Source organism: Tiliqua scincoides, chromosome 1, assembly GCF_035046505.1.
Source record: "Tiliqua scincoides isolate rTilSci1 chromosome 1, rTilSci1.hap2, whole genome shotgun sequence".
NCBI lineage: Eukaryota > Metazoa > Chordata > Lepidosauria > Squamata > Scincidae > Tiliqua > Tiliqua scincoides.
Window position 1 is genome coordinate 57,502,369 of NC_089821.1, and position 19,686 is coordinate 57,522,054.

The window sequence follows — 19,686 nt, forward strand, 5'->3', positions numbered from 1 at the left end:
GTAATTTAATGTGGAATGCAATGAAACAAACTGCACTTGAATATCTGTTTGCTATCAAAAGTTATGGCCAATTAACCAGAAAATGAAAACACAACTGCCTTGTGGAACAAAAAGTGGATTTGCTTAACACCATTTCGAACTTGGCACCGGGCTACATGATCATTAGCTATGCCACTGACATGAGGGCACCTGCAGTGCTCTAAATCAGTGCCTTTGCCTAAATGTGACTTCATAACCACTTCACTCTAAATCAGTGCCTTTGCCTAAATGTGACTTCATAACCAAATCATTGGTTTTATTCCTTGAGCTTCTCTACAAATCAATCACTTCTTATTACTGTCAAACAGCATTTTAGCAATGAAATGGACATGACAAGTTTTTGGGGGGCCTTTATTTTCTTGAAAGTTAGGGCCCAATCGTATGGGCCCATAGTGCCGGGGCTGGAGCCCAGTACTCTGTAAGCACATGTACAGCACCCAGAGATCAGGGAACACAGGGAGATTAGGAACAATGCATGGCCACTGGGACTAAGTAACACCTCCGAGTGACAGTGCGGCTTTTCAGGATGGGGGAGGCATTGCGGGATGGGGAGGGACTGCCTGGAAGGGAGGCGGGACTGGCGGATGCTTCCACCACCAGATCCTATGCTGCAAAGCCCAACATGGGACTTCTCTCATTTGCTCCAGCCAAATAGCTGGCGCAGACATGAGTATCCCCATTGCGGGACTCATCTAGTGGAACTTTCCTCTAGTGGCTTCCCAGTGCCCTCAGGATGCAGCAGTCGCCATTCTGTAGTGTTTGTCAACAACTATAACCCTACCTGCTGCAGTGTTCTGAACTGAGGAGGGAAAGACATTGACTGGCTGCTTCTCTGTGCTAACCTGGATGTTCCTGGTTTGCATGTTGACTTGGAGGACACTCATAGACCCACCATGGACTTATGAAGATAAAAATCATACTAGGATTTCCTAGTACGGTTAGTTGTCTTCTGACAACCCTATGTTCAATACACACACTTAATTTTCTACTGTATATAATACATATATTTTAGTGAAATCTGAAATGTGCAAAACGTTGACAGTCCCAATAAATATTCTAAAAACAAAACAAAACACAGACACACTACTGAACACGAACTATTCACTTGCAAATGTCCAAAGAGTGAAGAAATTCAGGCATTCACAAACTCCATCTGGGACTGGCAACATTTACAAGTGAATGCTAACACTCACTGTATTTTGGACATTTACTAAAACATAATATATATGTATTGCTCCTATATATAAACAACCTTTAACCATAAACAGCCATCTGTGCACTGATCATAGAAGAAAAATGAATATATCTCTGTAATAGAAATGCTAGCTAGATGAGATCACACAAAGAATAATCAGTAATGATTGAATTTCTCCGTATTCATAATATGTTGTTTGTGAACTAGCCTGTACATTGTCAGCAATGACTCAAGAGCCATCAACTGCTCTTCATATACACAAAGGACCTCTGCTTCAGTGGAGAAGAAAGCCAAATGGATCCTTTTGATAAGCTAATAGATTGAAGCATTTAAATGCTAAAGTGATGTATACTATCTCTTAACATTTATAATTTAGAAAATTTGAAGGAAGAATGTTATAGGACAACCTCTTCTTCAGTCTTATACATTTTTACCAATACAATTTTTTGCTTCCTTTTCAGAAGCAAATGAAGGATTTGTGTCATTTTTACCCATCTCCTGGCATCCATATCTCACCTCATATTCTGGGCCGAGTTTGATGAAGATGCTAGTTTTCTTATCCCACATCAAGACTAGACCAGCTGTGGTGTCAATCACCATGTAGATGCCCATGTATCGAACCTTGTATGGCACTTCACCTCCAGGAACTCTCTGTATCACTTCAAATTTTCCATCAGTAAGGACAAGCTCATAGTTCTGGAAGATGAAAAACAACCATCAGGTATCTCAGTATGGTTAGCTATAGTTCAGCTGTTCACCAAGAGTTTTCAAATGCCAAAACTCTCTGGGCTGGATAAATCCTTTGAAAATATAATGGTGTATGCTTACAGGGACCGGAATAAGTTTTGGCAGGGTAGGCAGTGCTCCACCACCAATGTCCCCAGAATCACTTCAAGATCCTGGGACCACTTCAAGTTCCCCAAGATCACACCACTACCAGGGACAAAGGGGAGGGGGGCCTTTACTTACTTTTAGAAGCACCAGCCTCTGGGGGTGCGGAGAGTCAGTGGAGCCCTCAGCAGGGCTCCCCAAGCCTCCGAATAGTTTTAAAAAAGCAATTGGAAACTATTTCTGATTTGTGACTGCAAATCCAGAAGTGGTTTTGGATTGCTTTGTTTTATTTTTATTTTACTATTCTGAGGCTCAGGGAGCCCTGCAAAGGGCTCTGCAGGGCTTCCTGCACCCCGCCCCCGAGGTCATTGCATAGCTGACTTCCCCCTTCCTCCACTCCTTAAGGAACCAGAGGCAGGACTTCTCAGGCGTTGCAACATCCAAGTTTGAGAACCTCAGCTATAATGTTTACAAACGCCTATAGGAATGTATTTCCTAGAAAATGCTAGTTGGGGTCCAGAAGCTGCTTTTGTTTCTGGAAAAGGCATACCATTTAGCCCAGGTGAATATTTTACCTTTTTTCCTTTGAAGAACAATCTCCTATGAAATCTTACAAACTGCCTTTGAAGCTCCCAAAAATAGTTCCCCCTGCAGCACAGTTTGGATGGAGAACGGGTGCTTTTTCAAGAAAAAACAAGTCTAAAGCTTCATTGAGCTCATGGAACAAATTCCACAGCTCTCTGGAACCTAGCCAATGGTGCACAAAAATCTCATTTAGCCTGTACTTGAGTCTTTCTGTTGGAATTGGATAGGACACTGCCTGCAGGACTCTGGAGGGCAGGGTCACAACCAGTCACCTGAGACCATCTACCTCTCCTCTCTGTGGTTCTTGCAGGAGGTGTGGTCTTTAACTATTTCCTTCCTCCTACTAAAAGTCTCTTTTTCTCTCCAGACACCAAAAGAGAAGGATGTGCCTTGCCAGAGCTCCATGCCTACAGGTCCATCCTCACCAAACTTACATAACAAAGGAAACAGCTCTAGGATTTCCTGTTCCTGAAAGACCAGGGCCTCTGATCCTAATCAGAAGATGCATGTAATCAACTATGAACTGTAAGTATTTCCTATGAAACCTTAACCAAGCCTCTGTTCCTGTGTATGTTTTACTGACAGCAACTTGCCTAAGTGGTGGGATACATCTTTATCATAGAAAGGAAGGCTTTTGCAAAAGGAGACTCTGAACACTTTCTGTATCCTGCTTGCAAATGCTGGAGCCAATTCTTAACCTAGCTATATTATGCTCCACCACTTCAAGATTTTCTCATAAGAACAGCCCCACTGGATCAGGCTATAGGCCCATCTAGTCCAGCTTCCTGTATCTCACAGCGGCCCACCAAATGCCCCAGGGAGCACACCTGATAACAAGAGACCTCATTCTGGTGCCCTCCCTTGCATCTGGCATTCTGACACAGCCCATTTCTAAAATCAGGAGGTTGCACATACACATCTTGGCTTGTAACCCGTAATGGATTTTTCCTCCAGAAACTTGTCCAATCCACTTTTAAAGGCGTCCAGGCCAGATGCCATCACCACATCCTGTGGCAAGGAGTTCCACAGACCAATCACATAATGAGTAAAGAAATATTTTCTTTTGTCTGTTCTAATTCTCCCAACACTCAATTTTAGTGGATGTCCCCTGGTTCTGGTGTTATGTGAGAGTGTAAAGAGCATCTCTCTATCCACTTCCCCTGCATAATTTTGTATGTCTCAATCATGTCCCCCCTTAGGCGCCTCTTTTCTAGGCTGAAGAGGCCCTGACGCCGTAGCCTTTCCTTATAAGGAAGGTGCCCCATCCCAGTAATCATCTTAATCGCTCTCTTTTGCACCTTTTCCATTTCCACTATGTCCTTTTTGAGATGTGGCAACCAGAACTGGACGCAATACTCCAGGTGTGGCCTTACCATCGATTTGTACAATGGCATTATAATATTAGCCGTTTTGTTCTCAATACCTTTTCTAATGATCCCAAGCATAGAATTGGCCTTCTTCACTGCCGCCGCACATTGGGTCGCCACCACCACCCCAGGATCTCTCTCCTGATCTGTCACAGACAGCTCAGAACCCATTAGCCTATATGTGAAGTTTTGATTTTTTGCCCCAATGTGCATGACTACACTTACTGACATTGAAGCGCATCTTCCATTTTGCTGCCCATTCTGCCAGTCTGGAGAGATCCTTCTGGAGCTCCTCACAATTGCTTCTGGTCTTTACCACTCGGAAAAGTTTGGTGTTGTCTGCAAACTTAGCCACCTCACTGCTTACCCCTGTCTCCAGGTCATTTATGAAGAGGTTGAAAGCACCAGTCCCAGGACAGATCCTTGGGGCACACCGCTTTTCACCTCTCTCCATTCTGAAAATTGCCCATTGACACCCACTTTCTGCTTCCTGGCCTCCAACCAGTTCTCAATCCATGAGAGGACCTGTCCTCTAATTCCCTGTGGAGTTTTTTCAGTAGCCTTTGGTGAGGAACCGTGTCGAATGCCTTCTGAAAGTCCAGATATATAATGTCCATGGGTTCTCCCGCATCCACATGCCTGTTGACCTTTTCAAAGAATTCTATAAGGTTTGTGAGGCAAGACTTACCCTTACAGAAGCCATGCTGACTCTCCCTCAGCAAGGCCTGTTTGTCTATGCGTTTTGAGATTCTATCTTTGATGAGGCATTCCACCATCTTACCCAGTATAGATGTTAGGCTGACCGGCCTATAGTTTCCTGGGTCCCCCCTCTTTCCCTTTTTAAAAATAGGCGGGACATTTGCTGTCCTCCAATCTTTTGGCACCGTGGCCGTTTTGAGGGACAAGTTGCATATTTTAGTCAAGAGATCAGTAACTTCATTCTTCAATTCCTTAATAACTCTTGGGTGGATGCCATCAGGGCCCGGTGACTTATTGATCTTTAATTTGTCAATGAGGTCTGAAACATCTTCTCTTTTAACCTCTATCTGATTTAATTCCATGGTCAGGAGGGGCCGTTTGGGCAGCGGTATCTGCTCGAGGTCTTCTGCCATGAAGACAGATGCAAAGAACTCATTTAATTTCTCTGCCATCTCTGAGTCTCCTTTTATCTCCCCTTTCCCTCCCTCACCATCCAGAGGGCCAACCACTTCTGTGGCGGGTTTCCTGCTTCTAACATATTTGAAGAAGCTTAATCACCATCCCCTTAATGTTGCTGACCATGCGTTCCTCATAGTCTCTCTTGGCCTCCCGTATCATCTTCTTACATTTCTTTTGCCACAGTTTATGTTCCTTTTTCTTCTCCTCATTAGGGCAAGACTTCCATTTATGGAAGGAAGCTTCCTTGCCTTTTACAGCCTCTCTAACTTGGCTTGTTAGCCATGCGGGCACTCTCCTGGATTTAGTGGAGCCCTTCTTTCTTTGTGGTATACACCTCTGCTGGGCCTCTATTACTGTTGTTTTAAGCAGCCTCCATGCACTCTGGAGAGATTGGACTCTTTTTACCTTCCCTTTCAACCTCCTTCTAACCAGACTATTCATTTGAGGGAAGGCCGCCCGTTGGAAGTCAAGGGTTTTTGTGAGAGATTTGCCCGGTATTTTTCCCCCAATGTGCATGTCAAAACAGATTGCAGCATGATCACTGTTCCCCAATGGCTCAGTAACATTGACATCTCTAACCAGGTTCTGAGTACCGCACAATATTAAATCCAGTGTCACCTGTCCTCTGGTGGGCTCCATGACTAGCTACTCTAAGGCACAGTCATTTAGCATGTCAAGGAATCTAGTCTCCTTTTCGTGACCAGAACACAAATTGACCCAGTCAATATGAGGATAATTGAAGTCCCCCATGATTACAACCCTGTCCCTCCTTGTCACCTCCCTTTTTCTCCTTTGCAAAAATATTTCATCCATTCCAGCTTTGCCAATATGTTCTATTGCACATGCACCATCAATGAAGTTACATACCCCTAGGAACACTTTTATAGCCTTTGAGCATGTAGTTCCAGTGGTGCCGCAAGGGATGTTTTCAGTGATCACTCTGAAAGATCCTGCATTTGTGCTGTTTTTATTACAGTGATCCTGTGGAGAATAGAATTAGTTAGTGTTCATACAGCTTAATATACCAAGATTAAAGATTCTGAATAACATGATAGCAGTGTTTGGTGAACAGTTAGTTACATACCTGCACCAGGGTGTATTCACAATCTCCACTAAAGCTGTAGCGTTTGCCATCAAAGGTGATGTAATGACCATCTCCATAAACTGAGCAGGTTGCCATGCAAGGGTTTTTGGTGCAGTCCCACTTTCTATTCTTACATGTGCTACAGAGATAGAAACAAATGACTGACAGTGTTTTTGCAAAGTAGTTGGAAGAGTTTGATATTTTTAGTTCAGCATGTTAACAGGCCATCAAATCAGGGATGATGTTCATTAACCAATACATACCATGTGTTACATTTCACCTTGATGGTTTCCCCTGGCTTGAATGTGGCTTCGTTGTGAATGCAAGGACATTCTTCAGCAGCTACACATCCACCTTTGCCATCAGATACCAGTTCATTAGGGCACACACAACCAGAAACACACTGTGTGCTGTACTGTAATGAAAGAGGGACAGTGAAAGATGTTACTTGACAACACAACAGGACAGAGGCAAAGTTACTGAAGTATTGGATAGGCACAATGAATCCATAAATGTATCCAATTTGCATCAGTCTCTACTGCTGAGACTTGACTGAAGGTAAATTCATTGTATAATTTCTAACATGGGCAAACTTGATTCAAATGTACTATTTCAGAGGACATTTGTTACAACAAACTCTTCTTGAGAATGTTCCAAGAAATATTCAGATTGTGTTCCTGCAGTTTGTTAAAAACCTTAGAAAACTGAGGGTGCAATCCTAACCAACTTTCCAGCACTGGCATAGCTGTGCCAGTGGGGCATGTGCTGCATCCTGCAGCTGGGGGGCGGTCACAGAGGCCTCCTCAAGGTAAGGCAATGTTTGTTCCCTTACCATGGAGTTGCATTGCCCTCACCTTGGCACTAAAAGTTGGTTAGGATTGTGCCCTGAGATGAGTACAGTTGAACTGAATAACGATGTATTTTGGTTAGTTATACTGGCTTATCAGAGCCAGGGTGCGGTAGTGGTTTGGGAGGTAGACCTGGAAGATCCAGGTTCAAATCCCCCCTCAGCCATGAAACTTTCTGGGTGACCTTGAGCCAGTCACTTTCTCTCAGCCTCATTGCCTCATTCCAGATGAGCTCTTATTTGGCAGTACTCTTTGCAGGTGCTAAGAGATCATGATTTGTGGTGGCTGGTGTTAGCAGTTCCATATATTCCAGCAACAACAGATTACACCTGCAATTACTAACTGATGAACTTAATGTGTGACTGGGCCATAAAGGTAAGAGAGGGTTATAATGTATATCCACACTTACACATCCCATATCGAGTGTCTGACAGCTCTTTTGACACTCGGTGCCAGTGGCGTCTCCCGTGATGTTGGTGCAGTCAAAGTAGATCATGGGAGCATCACACACTGATAAAAAGAAAAAGAAAGAGGGGCTGCAATCTGAAGTTTGAGATCAGATATGAGTTATTGCAGCAATAATAATACTCGTCATCCTCACTTAACAAGCCACCTAACACTTCTGAATGAAGTCTGGGTGTTATGCCAAACTGGGTGTTCAGGATTCTAATATCAACACAGCCACCACTCTTTAAAAAAAAAATGGCAGTCTGGCCTATAGAGCTGGACAGATAGTATTGTTCAGAATGAATGGTTGGAAGCACTTGACTCTAAGAGTTATAACACAGCTCTTCATAGTTGTACACTGGAGCACATGTATAGAGATGCACATCTTTGTCAAAAAATGCATCCAACCAAATCAGTCAGGCTTCAGTGAACACTGGGAGATAACTGCTGATGAGTCTTCACATGGGCACTGTGTCAGGTTAAGCTGTGTAAGTGCTGGCTTGCTTTGATGTGCTGATCTCCTTGCAGCAGTTGCCTTTTCAGCCACACTAGACGCTGTTCCAGAACCACCTTTCAGAGCGCGATACCAGAGTCTTTCGAGACTGAAGGTTGCCAACAACCTCCTTGCTTGTTGCCTTCACCATTACAGCAGGAAAAAAGATTACTTCAGTACTTCCTAAGAATAATGGAAATCAAATGGTCTTACCTGGCTGTGGTTTCACTCCAATGCACTGAAGCTTTCCTTGTGTACAAGTGCTAAAAGAAAATAAAAAAATTTACTTTACATTAATCCATTTTTGCCCAGCCCACAGGTGTACACAGTTGGTCCCTGTTGCATATATGCAACGTTGGGAGACGGCAGCTTTTGTGAAAGAAGCTGCAGCAAAAACATTTCCCTTCAGTGCATGAAATGCCAAAATGCCACCTTGTGGTCCTTTGCAAAGAGCTTCTTGAATTGATTTATTTAAGGTTATGTCTACGATGGGTTTTAGGGCTTTGAGGCATGTTTACCAGGAATGGACAGATCTGAGTCCCAACTATCCTGTTGCCAGTTCCTCCTATCACCAGCCAATCAAATCAAACAAATGGGGATGCCTGTACAAAGTTGGTGCTGTGTATGTGCCTGAACACAATAATGGAATCAATGTTGAATGCGTGAGAATCCCACATTTGGTGGATGCTGCAGGGTTCCACCAAACAATGGTCTTTTGTTCACAGTTTGAGCTGAAATTCTGTCCATGATCTACAGCAGGCATCTGATGTGTAGGGTCTGCACTGAAAGATGCATCTCACCTGTGTTGCCTGTATCTGACCAAGTACAGTAATACTCCATTACGCTTTCATGATTTCTATCATCTCACGGCATTTAGTTCAAATCATCTCTTACCAAATGACACCATTCTCATGAACAACCTCTCCAGATGGCAGGGGAGAGCCTTTGTAGTAACAAGGGCAGCTAGTAGCCGGTACACATTTGCCAGTTTCATCCAGATATGTTCCTTCATCACAGCTGCATCCATCCACTGGGGTAAATTTAATGCTGCAGGTGACATCAGGCTCACTCAGAGAGCGGCAAGTAGCTTGGCAGGAGTCAATGTTATAATGGTAAGCCAGGGTTTTGGGACAGATTTGGTATTTGGCTTCAGAGAGAGAGAAAGAAAAAAACCAAAATATTCCAGAGGTTAATCTAAGAATAATGTGGTTACAAAAGTACTAACTTGCAGGATGCAACGTACATTCAAATACATTTGCTGTATGCATGTAGCTGCATCTTCTGTCTCATGGTGGCAGCAGTTTTAAATTATTTATAGTTCAGAAAGAGTATCAATTTTATGCAGAAGGGGTCTGTTCCACTACGACCATTCTATAAACGTCACTGACTTTTGAACACTGTTGGGTTCAAAATTCATGTTTAAGACACACCTTTGGAAACAACACATTTCATACTTTATGTATCTTTCAATATATTCTCAAAAGTATACCCGTCAAGAATGTCTGAGTGTAACAGAAGAGAGAAATAAGCACATGCTGATTTATTCAAGTGCCATTGTGATTTTGTCAGAGTTTCAGTGCAATCCTAACACTGCTCTGAGCAGCACAAGTCTATTGTGCCAACTCCAAGTGTCGCGAACATGCTGTGAAGCATGTTCGCGGCTACTTGGGAGCAGGCTGAGCCAGCACATGGATGTGCTCTGGCCCAGTGGAGCCAGAGTGGATCAGGATAGCATGAGACCGGCTCAGGGGGTAGGAGAGGGCAGCGGGAGAGAGGAACAAAGGCAAAGAGGGGGCTTTTCAGGGCAGGGAAAGGGCAGCTGGGGGGCAGTTACAGTACTGGAAGGGCCTGTGCGGCCTGTGCGGCCATGGCGGCACAGGCCAGATCCCAAACACTGTCCCCAGCCTGAGTGGTATTACTTTATCATCTAGTAGTAAGTAAGAACTTTACATTTCCTCAGGAGTTCTATATGTCTCACTTGCATGGCAGCATCCCTCCCCTGGTAAGACTTTGGGGGAACTGTTACTAGCACTGTGGGATTGTCAAGACAACAGAAATCCCAAGAAAACAGAAGAGAGGTGCCTAGATACCACACATTCCCCCAAAGTCTTGTCCAGAATAGTTCTAACGGGCCTGCTGGCCAGTTGCTTTGTGGTTAGGATGGTTCTAATACTTACTGCAGATGCTAGTCCTCCATCCACTCAGCAAGACTCCTTTGGCAGCACAGGCTCTGACATAGGAAGAAAGTGCAGCGCACATGCAGTCCTCACTCCTTTCACAGTTACAAGTGTCAAACATGCATTTCTGGAAGCACAAAGAATACCCATTCTTAATCTTTTAAACCTTCATGCGCTCAATTCAATGACCAGCGTTTCAGAGAGGCATCTTTTCCAGCCATGCCAGGTATCAGGCCTGGAACCTTCTGCATGCAGAACATGTGCTCTACTATTGAGCTATAGCACTATCCCCAGATATACTGACAAGCTGTGTAGGGGAGACCCAAGCTGGTAGCAGCCAAGAATCTCCCATAATGCGTAGTTAGGGCGTAACTTGGTTAAAAATTAGTTAATTTACTTGAGGTTTACAGAAACATAGGAAGCTGCCTTATAGTGACACAGACCATTGGCCCATCTGGCTTAGTACCATTGATACTGACTGACAGTAGTTCTCCAGGTCTTAGACAGAGGTCTTTCCCAGCCATACCTGGAGATGCCAGGGATTGAATCTGGGAGCTTCCTTATGCAAAGCATATGCTTGACCCCCTGAAGAATGACCTTCTCCCCATATCTATGCTTGCATCTTTAAATAATATAATTTAATCATTTGCATTTTACTAGTTAGTTTAAATTAGCAGGGAGAGAGGAAGCTGTCAAACATTACCCAGGAATTAATGGTTAAAATCACACAATGTTTTTGCAAGGAACTGACAAAAAGATATTTCAAACTAGCATTTGATTGTTATCTTCCTGGTCAAAAGTCAGTCAACAAAAGTTGCCAGGCATGCAGAGTGGAATGAGGAGATATTTGTATTTACTAGTGGAGCAAGACACGTATATGTTGCATTACATGATATGGGGATTACTAATGAACATGAATGATATCTGGGAGCTTGGCAGGAGGCAAATTCAGATATGAAAGCACCTCATCCAGTTTATAAGTTATTTTTCTCTGCTAGCAGTTATTTCTCAGATTCTTATTGGAAGGAGAAAGAGAGCTGAACAAGTACCGTGTGGTAAACAGCTGGATTGACGACAGAGTGGCACTTCTGGAAAGGTCCATTGATGTCTGTCAGCAGTCCACACCAGTGCTGAGCATATTTTTCTGTGAATACAGAAGTCAATGGTATTGTATGTCTTTCCTTTTAGACTCGGTTTTTCTCTGAGATACATTTTGAAATAATCCTGATGAATTCAGTGGTATTTCACCATCCTAACAGAAACTCAAGGCACTCACTTTTGACTATACCAACATCTGCCAGATCCTGTCAAGTTCACTTACAGAACTGGGTATCTGAGAATCTAAAACAAATTCCAGCACACCATTCCAGACATTCAAGTGAAAGTCCAGTTCCCTCCAAATACAGCTATCCTTAGTTCTGGTGTAATATTTTCCACATGTGTGCACATTCACAGTAACATCAAAAAGCATTCATGTAGGGCATTTCTTATCCTTAAAACCAGCAGGCATTGTTATCTTTTTGCCGCCCCTCTGGATCATAGAGTTATGCTCCTTGCTCAAGCCATTTGCTTTAAGTCATCATATGTGAACTGCTGGAATGTATTGTTTTCTTATGTTCTGTTTTTCTCATTCATTATAGTTTGGCAGGTGGGCCACATTATCTCTCTGACACTGTGTCAAGGCCCAGGAAAAAAAGAATTTACATTTAAATTTAATTCACAGTTTAAATTTGGAATAAATTTACATAAATGAATATATTAGAGTTAGAACTTTATATGAGTGAATGAAGGTCTCGCAATAGCTCAAGGCCTATAAAAGGCCTTGCACAAAGCAAGGCCGGCCTTTCCTTTGCTGCCACTGCTGCTTCATGGACATGAAACAGCAAGCAATGAAAGGAGCTCTTGGCCCGCAGCTCATGCAAGAGGTTGAACAGTCGGCCTCATGCTGTTTGGTCAGGCCAGTATGGGCTCCATCAAGTCTTCAGAGATCCAGAGGCTCACTGGAGACTGGGGGCTCCCTGCAGGCCAGATTGGAGGTCTCCAAGGGCCACAAATGGCCCCCAGGCTGGGGTTTCGGCACTCCTGGTCTAGATTATGTACAATGTTCTGAACGGATTCTCCAGGCTATAGAAGATGCTGCCTTCTTGCAGAATATGCTTGCCTTCTTCCTTAGTCTAGAAGACCTTTATGCACTTACCAGATCTGGACATTCCCAATTTCAATCATGCAGGGCAATATTTCAAAGTCTTTCTAGATTCCTACTTATTTTTATAATCAAATGTGAAAGGTTTTCTTTTACAGGGTGTTTGTCAGTGTTATCCAGATTCTAGATATTTTCTTCAATGCACATATTATTCTGAATCAAAATGTGTTTGGCAAAGTACATACCATTTTCAATGCTAAGAGTGCAGGGGTTCTCAAATATGTTTTTGACATTAGGGCAATCAGCCTGTGTTTTCCAGGTATTAGCAAAAGCAGCTGAGGTTCCTTCTACCACTCCACTGATGGTTTTGAAGTCATCTGCCTGGACACTATTGAAGTTGCCACAGAGACCTGACACAAAACCAAGAGAATTTTAAGTTGTTCATACTATGCTTCAGCCATTTCAGTTAACTTTTTTCCTGCATGCATTAAGAGTGATTCATTAACTCGCTTACCGCAGGTCAGCCCTTTGTGGGTTGGCTCCAAGTGCACGAAGAGTTGCATGATAGGTACAAGCTGGATCACTAACTGGAGCCCAAAATTCGTTTGTGCAATGATGAAGAATGATGAAGGCCTGAACATGGTGATATTGGCTGAAAAAATAGAATATAATTAATCGGTCTGAACTGTTTTAAAACGTTCCATCAGATGTCAACAATAATTTGTCTGAAATCGATGACGGGTCAATGCATTTAATTTACACTTTGCATGCATTCAATGAATAATTGTTGCTTATACCAAATATATTTTATATTTGCAGCAGCACTTGCAAAATGGCTATTGGTGGCACGCGCAGCGCACCAACGCTGGCCATGTTATGACAGTGGAACACTGCTGTCGTAAAACCCTCCATGCATTGGACCAATCATAGTTAGGATTGGACTGTAAGTCCCTATCTTGTATTGTATTTGGGAAGCCTGGTTGATCATGTAACTAAATGCCACAATCCTATTCTCTGCCACTTGCACGAATGCAGCCATGGAGGTGTGGATCATATCCTGTGACGGTGGTAGTGGGGAGGATCAGAAAGCCTCCTTGAAATAAGGGCATTTTTATTCCCTTCCTTCTAGATAAGCTCATAAGAACAGCCCCACTGGATCAGGCCATAGGCCCATCTAGTCCAGCTTCCTGTATCTCACAGCAGCCCACCAAATGCCCCAGGGAGCACACCAGATAACAAGAGACCTCATCCTGGTGCCCTCCCTTGCATCTGGCATTCTGACATAACCCATTTCTAAAATCAGGAGGTTGCGCATATACATCATGGCTTGTACCAATGGATTTTTCCTCCAGAAACTTGTCCAATCCCCTTTTAAAGGTGTCTAGGCTAGACGCCAGTAGGCAGCTCCCCTGTTGCCCTATGAATCTACTTGGATCTGATCTGAACCAGCTGTTTGGCTGGCAGAAGTCTGAGTGGACCCAAGGAGGCATGAGAAGTCCAGGCAGGGGACATTGGATATTGGTGGAAACTTGGCAATAGAAAACCACCTCCTCCCGGCCACTGACATGCCTTCCATTAGCCTCCCTGCCCACCCCCTGCTTCAAATTACGAGAGCCAGACAAGCTACTGATGTGTGGCTGACACCACTTGTCATTTAAGACAACAGCCCAGTAGTGTGTGAGAGCGCATTGTGTTTTGCAAAGCTACAAACCATGCTGCACTGCCAGAACACTATTTCCAGCAGCATGGATGGGGATAGAAAGGATTGAGCAGTTAGCAACCTAGATCTCTGCAGTAAATATTTTTCTACAACTTTTTGAAGAGAACAGTCATTTACATTGTATGTGGACCAGAGTAAATATCTTAAAAAGAATGTAGTTTTTAAGACTGAGTACAATAATGGGTTAGGAAAGCAAAGAATGAAGAATGTCATAGGTTATCTGAAAAAGGATAACTCACCTGCTGAGATGGGCAACTGGGTGAGGATCGTATTCACAAAGACAACCCCAGTAGGCTTGATCAGAATTATCTGGAAGCAGAAAAAAGGCAAGATCATGATGACAGGCATTGTTAAAAGTAGCTGCTTTAAAACTCATAACTACACTGATTTCCATTACCCACAATATGAAGTATGTGCTTGTTTTACCCCTTTTGCCTTAGGGCCCAATCCTATCCTTCTTTCCAGCACCGGTGCAGCTGCAATGCAGCCCTGAGGTAAGGGAACAAATGTTCCCTTACCTTGAGGAGGCCTCTGTGTCTGCCTTCCCACCAAAGGATACAGTACACGCCCCACTGGCACCTGCTGCACCGGCCCTGGAAAATTGTATAGGATTGGGCCCACAGTCTTCACATACCAATTGTAAATGAATCTATATTTTATTTACTTGTGGTAGTGAAACCTCTGACACCAGATTATGTGAAGAAGGAGGAGGCTTGAGGAAAAGGGAAGAGGAAATAGGGAAGTAAGGAAATAACAGTATAATGTGCAACAAATGAATCAAGGAAGAAGCGAAATGTGGAGGGACTGAGGATGCGGGCCAGGGTGGAGTGTGGGATATAAAGCCTGTCTATATGCTAAAGGTGCCTTTAAGAGATTCTCACAAGGGGAATTCCAGAAGTTAGAGCTTCTACTCTCACTGAAGGATGGTGACCTGAAACCCTAAAAATGAGGGCCAAGAAGGTATGGAGACTGCGGCAGGGTGAGTGGGCTGAATCTCATGGGTTGACTGGACCTGGCAAGCCAATTTTTGGCTGCAAATGTCTAGTGCAACTTCACAGTTAGGTACAGTATTTGAGATCAGTTGAGAGCATTTCAGTTCTTTTTATAAGATTGATCCTACTTCCTACTCTGCAGAGTGAAGACAAATCAATGTGTAATCTACATACGCAATAAGCCTTTGGACTCTTTCCCCCCCCCCTACTTACTGTTTGTCCTCCACCAATGCTGATGGCAATGCCTTTCAAGCATGTCTCGGTGTCTGTCAAACCACACTTCCGGATTTCTCCCAGAACTGTGAAGGCACTGCTATCACAGAGCTGGAAATGAAGAAACAAAGGATTACATTGCCTGTATGTCACTTTTGTTAGCGCACTGCTTTTGGGTTAATTGGATTGCTGATTAAAAATGACTATATCCTACACTTCTTTGCAAAACCAGGATAGCTTCTTATAATGAACTCCACACCCTTCCAGTTCCTGAATTAAGATTCTGTTTTGATTACCTTAGTCAAGACGTAGCTACAGTCTCCAAAGAAGGAATATTGTTTTTCATCAAATGTTGAAATGTGGGAGCCTCCTTCAATAGAGCAGATTCCAGGGCATGGAAGGTTAACACAGGTCCACTGGCCACCAGTACATGTACTGAAGAAAAGACAGAAAAGTTAATCAGGAAGCCATAAACATAAGGGAACAAAACAATAAAAAACAGCCCAACAAGTAAATTGTTCTTTCATAATTTCTTTATTTAAAATGTTTGCATTGTGTCTTTCCCTTCAAAGTGAAAGATGAGTCACATTAGACCAGTGGTTCCCAAACAGGAGGGTCGTGACAGGGAAGCATTCGCTCCCGCCCCTTTAAGGGACGGGGAGGGGAGAAGACAGCAACACGATGCCCAGGATCATGCAGCTGCAGGGGGATGGGAGGAGTTTTCTTTTTAACCTCAATGCAGCCAGCACTGCAGTCCTTGTGGGTCCAGGGAGTGTGGGACTGCAAAAGTGTCAAACAAAAGTGCACTGCAAACGTGTGAAAGAAAAGGAAAAAACGGGCACTTCTAGTTTCTTCATGAACATTGCAAGTTCGTGTTTCCCCCCCCCTTTTTTTTACACAGTTTTGCAGGCATAGGAAGGCTTGCAGAGGGCTCCCTGCATCCCCTGGACCCCCCAGGACTGCAGCACTGGCTGCAGGTAGGTTAAAAATTCCTCTCCCACCCTGACAGCAGCACAATCCTGGGGATTGCGTTGCTGCCTTCCCCCTCTATCACAACAACTTACAGTGCTCCCAGCTCCCTTGTAGGAGTTTGGGAAACGCTGCACTAGAAAGCGTGATGTGGTCCAGTAAGATGATAACAACAGGGAGAACAATAAAATGCAGCCAAACTGTGGCAGGGGTAGGACTTTGTCCCCACAGCAGTTTGGCCCCTATTTATTGCTCCCTCCTAGCCACAACTTTCATTTCAGAAAAAAGGACCTCTGTACAGATCACATCTACTTTGACCCCTAAGATTCATTGTATCATGATTGGGTTAAAGCAATTAAGCACAACCGCATTGCATTTTCACTGACGTGACATATTTGGCTTTAAAAATTATGTCCACCACGTTCTCAGGCATTCACCTCGCTAAATAATGCACAAAAAAGAAGAGCAACATTACTCTGCAAGAACCCTGGTATGAACATGTGGACTGTTTACCATGAAGTGCACTGTGATGCAAAAGAAGCTCCAGGAGTGTAGGTTTCCCCCTTGTAAGTACAGTGACAGTCCTTAAGAGGGATGCAGCCTGAGTTGTTAATGTCATCAAACACAGTGCCTGAAAGAGGAAGTTATGAGGATGTTAAGTTACTACTTTGTGTCAGTTTTATTTCCAAGATCTAAGTGCAGTACACAATATTTTTAAATGATGTTCTATTTGATAGTGTAAGCCACATTGAGTCTCCCAAAGAGAGAAATAATAGCCATGGCTGCATTGTTCATCTCTCTGGCTAGGATTCTGCCTTGTTACCAATGCAAGAAAGCACAGTTTTGAGAGATATATTAAAACATCTGAAGCATGGTATGAAAGCAACAGGGAGCAGGGTGTGTGTGTTTTTTTCTGATTTTGCTTTGCTTTGTTTTAAGGCCATAAGAATTCTGGACCATGCCAGATCAGGCCATAGATTCAGCAAGCATTGCTGACATTAACCTCCACAGAGCTCACTCAATTATTAAATCCAAGCTTTGGGAACTTGAATTCAACCAACTCTCTTCCATTCTCAACCCCACCTGTTCTCAGTTTTTTGGCCTCCTTCCCTCACTTGGTCGTCCTTTTAATTATTTCTGCATGCTGATTAACCCTATTAAAAGGAGAGCGTTTATGCTCGCGAGATTTAATATCTTTCCCTCAGCCGTTCACTCCGGCAGATTTTCCCATATCCCGCCTGACTGCAGTCTATGCCCTTTTTGTTCTCTAGAACCGGACACAGTGGCTCATACGTATATTACTTTGTTGCCTGGCCCATCAGTCTCTTTGAGAAATACACTTGTATCCCTTGTTTTCTTCTCCTTTTGGTACTTTTACTGATCCCTTATTTGTTTTCTTGAGTGACTGCTCTGTAGCCACTACCAATGCTGTAGCAGAATTTCTCTCTGCAGTTTCCAAGTTAAAACCTATACCTTGATTTTATACCTTTCTCTGTTTCCCCTCTTTTTTTTTTTTTTTAGCCTGTTGCTGCGAATCTTCCTTTTGGCAACACAGCCATTGTGCTAGTTACTGCTATTGTATTATAATTTATTGTTTTAATGCCAATAAAGGTTATGGAACGGAATGGAATGGATTCAGCAAGCAGAGCATTTTTAACACTGGCCAGTCAGATGCTACGGAAAAGTCACAGTTTCTCCCTCTCAGAACACTAGACCTCAGTGAAAGTTTGTGGTATCAGTGGTATCAGTCCATCCTGTTTAAAACTGCAGCCAAGGAAGCTGTCTGCTTTATGGAAGGCAATTTTAGTCACTCTCAAGCAGGTGGGTGCAACCAAAGGACAAGGATGTTGATTTACCTGGGGGACAGAAGCAGCCATCTGTACAGTGCTCTTCACAGAGCTGGGACCTTTCAGGATTGGTACAAGTGTCAGCACATGGAGAGCCACATTCTTGATGCTGCATGTTGTAAGGACATGACTTGGCTGAAAGTAGAAATACATTTTGAGATGTGACTCTATAATGTTCTTTTCTTGAGATGGGAAGGGTTTACAGAGAGTGTGATCAGTGTTAGTGCATGTCATTGCCCTCTAAGCGGAAGTCCCTTTCAGAGATACTTACCACAAAGATCTGCAGTTCTCCATTCAAGTGGCTGCCCACCAGCATGGGCACATTGCCGTGAGTATTCAGCAAAGGTGTTACAAATGCAGAATTCAGTCATAGACTCCTCGCATTGGCACAAGTCTTGTGTGCAAGCATCAATGTAATCCTGCACCCCAACCAGTGAGTTGCAGCCAATAAAAGCTTCACTAGTAAGTACGGTCTGGCAGATAGTAGTCTGCAAGGAGAAAATCAGTGTAAGACAATGGGCTGGTTAACTATTGAACAAAAGATTTTGATTCATGGTATTCAATTTAGCATTTATTTCCAAGAGTTCATTGTCTATTTTCTTCCGCATTCTCTGAAGAAAGAAGGGGGGGGGAAGAAAAGAATAGGTTTCACTTAAAACAAAGACAAAGGTACAAAAACAAAAATCCTTACAAGCTCATGGCTGCAATTGCTGACTGCTGAAGGGGCAGGATCTTGGCATTGTTCTGTGGGTCCATCCATCTTCTGCATGTTTCCAAATTGCACAGGATTCAGCTTGATGTCTGCAAAAAGCATTACATAATGTCTTTTCCAAATGGTTATCCTAATAATGGTTTGTACACAAAGCAGACACAGATGGGAGCAGAGAAGGCAAACACGTAAATCTAGGGTGAAACAAGTCACACTTTATTAGCTTTACAATAGATAAGTTTGGCAGGTGGAGAAAGAGAGTGCATCAATTCCCAGAAGGTGGAATGCAGCCCAAGTGCTGTTTAGCAGCCCAATCCTATCCTCTCCCAGCACCAGCACTGAACTCCAGCACTGGCACTGGGTGCCATAAATGTGCTGCAAAACATGTTTAGGGCACTGGGAGAGCAAGGGAGGTCAACACTAGGGGAAAGCCAGCAGTTAGGTGCACTACAGGGCAGCAGTGTGGCTTTTCTGGGTGGGAGGGGAGGTGTTCCGGGAGCCCTGCTCTGCCGGATCCGATCCTTCACGTTGGGGTGAAAAGCCCAACATTGAGCTCTCCAGTGGCAAACTAGCCAACACAGTACTGAAGTAGACCCATTGCAGCTCCTGTGCCTTTACTCAGGGGAAAAGGATGAAAGACCCCTTCCCCCAATGAGGCCTCTGGTAGAACTAATGTGGCTGCTCATACAGTGGTCACCATTTGGTACCGCTGCATGCAGCAGCAGCGCCACTGTTAGGATTGGGCTGTAGGTCCTCTATGAGGAAAGTGGTCTTAGTAAGGGTCTAATGCAGATCAAGCACTGCTCCCCTTCACCACAGCCTTGGGATATAGCTTTTTTTCCTCTTTGCTACTGCAGGATTGGGTGGGT

At 43.7% G+C, this 19,686-nt stretch overlaps 1 protein-coding gene across 1 annotated transcript in view; it reads right to left on the minus strand.

Annotated features, from left to right (window-relative positions):
• Window positions 1-19,686, minus strand: part of MUC5AC (mucin 5AC, oligomeric mucus/gel-forming) — a 66,518-nt gene that overhangs the window by 33,963 nt on the left and 12,869 nt on the right. Inside the window, exons 7-24 of the mRNA XM_066619489.1 lie at window positions 18,800-18,909; window positions 18,380-18,596; window positions 18,118-18,243; window positions 16,775-16,892; window positions 15,589-15,727; window positions 15,293-15,403; window positions 14,327-14,396; window positions 12,882-13,019; window positions 12,613-12,777; window positions 11,274-11,368; window positions 10,225-10,351; window positions 8,942-9,194; window positions 8,261-8,310; window positions 7,517-7,617; window positions 6,523-6,674; window positions 6,260-6,398; window positions 6,043-6,156; window positions 1,751-1,930 (exon numbers count right to left, since the gene is read on the minus strand). Of these exons, the coding sequence (XP_066475586.1) occupies window positions 1,751-1,930; window positions 6,043-6,156; window positions 6,260-6,398; window positions 6,523-6,674; window positions 7,517-7,617; window positions 8,261-8,310; window positions 8,942-9,194; window positions 10,225-10,351; window positions 11,274-11,368; window positions 12,613-12,777; window positions 12,882-13,019; window positions 14,327-14,396; window positions 15,293-15,403; window positions 15,589-15,727; window positions 16,775-16,892; window positions 18,118-18,243; window positions 18,380-18,596; window positions 18,800-18,909 (2,405 nt within the window). The remainder of the gene's footprint in view (window positions 1-1,750; window positions 1,931-6,042; window positions 6,157-6,259; window positions 6,399-6,522; window positions 6,675-7,516; window positions 7,618-8,260; window positions 8,311-8,941; window positions 9,195-10,224; window positions 10,352-11,273; window positions 11,369-12,612; window positions 12,778-12,881; window positions 13,020-14,326; window positions 14,397-15,292; window positions 15,404-15,588; window positions 15,728-16,774; window positions 16,893-18,117; window positions 18,244-18,379; window positions 18,597-18,799; window positions 18,910-19,686) is intronic.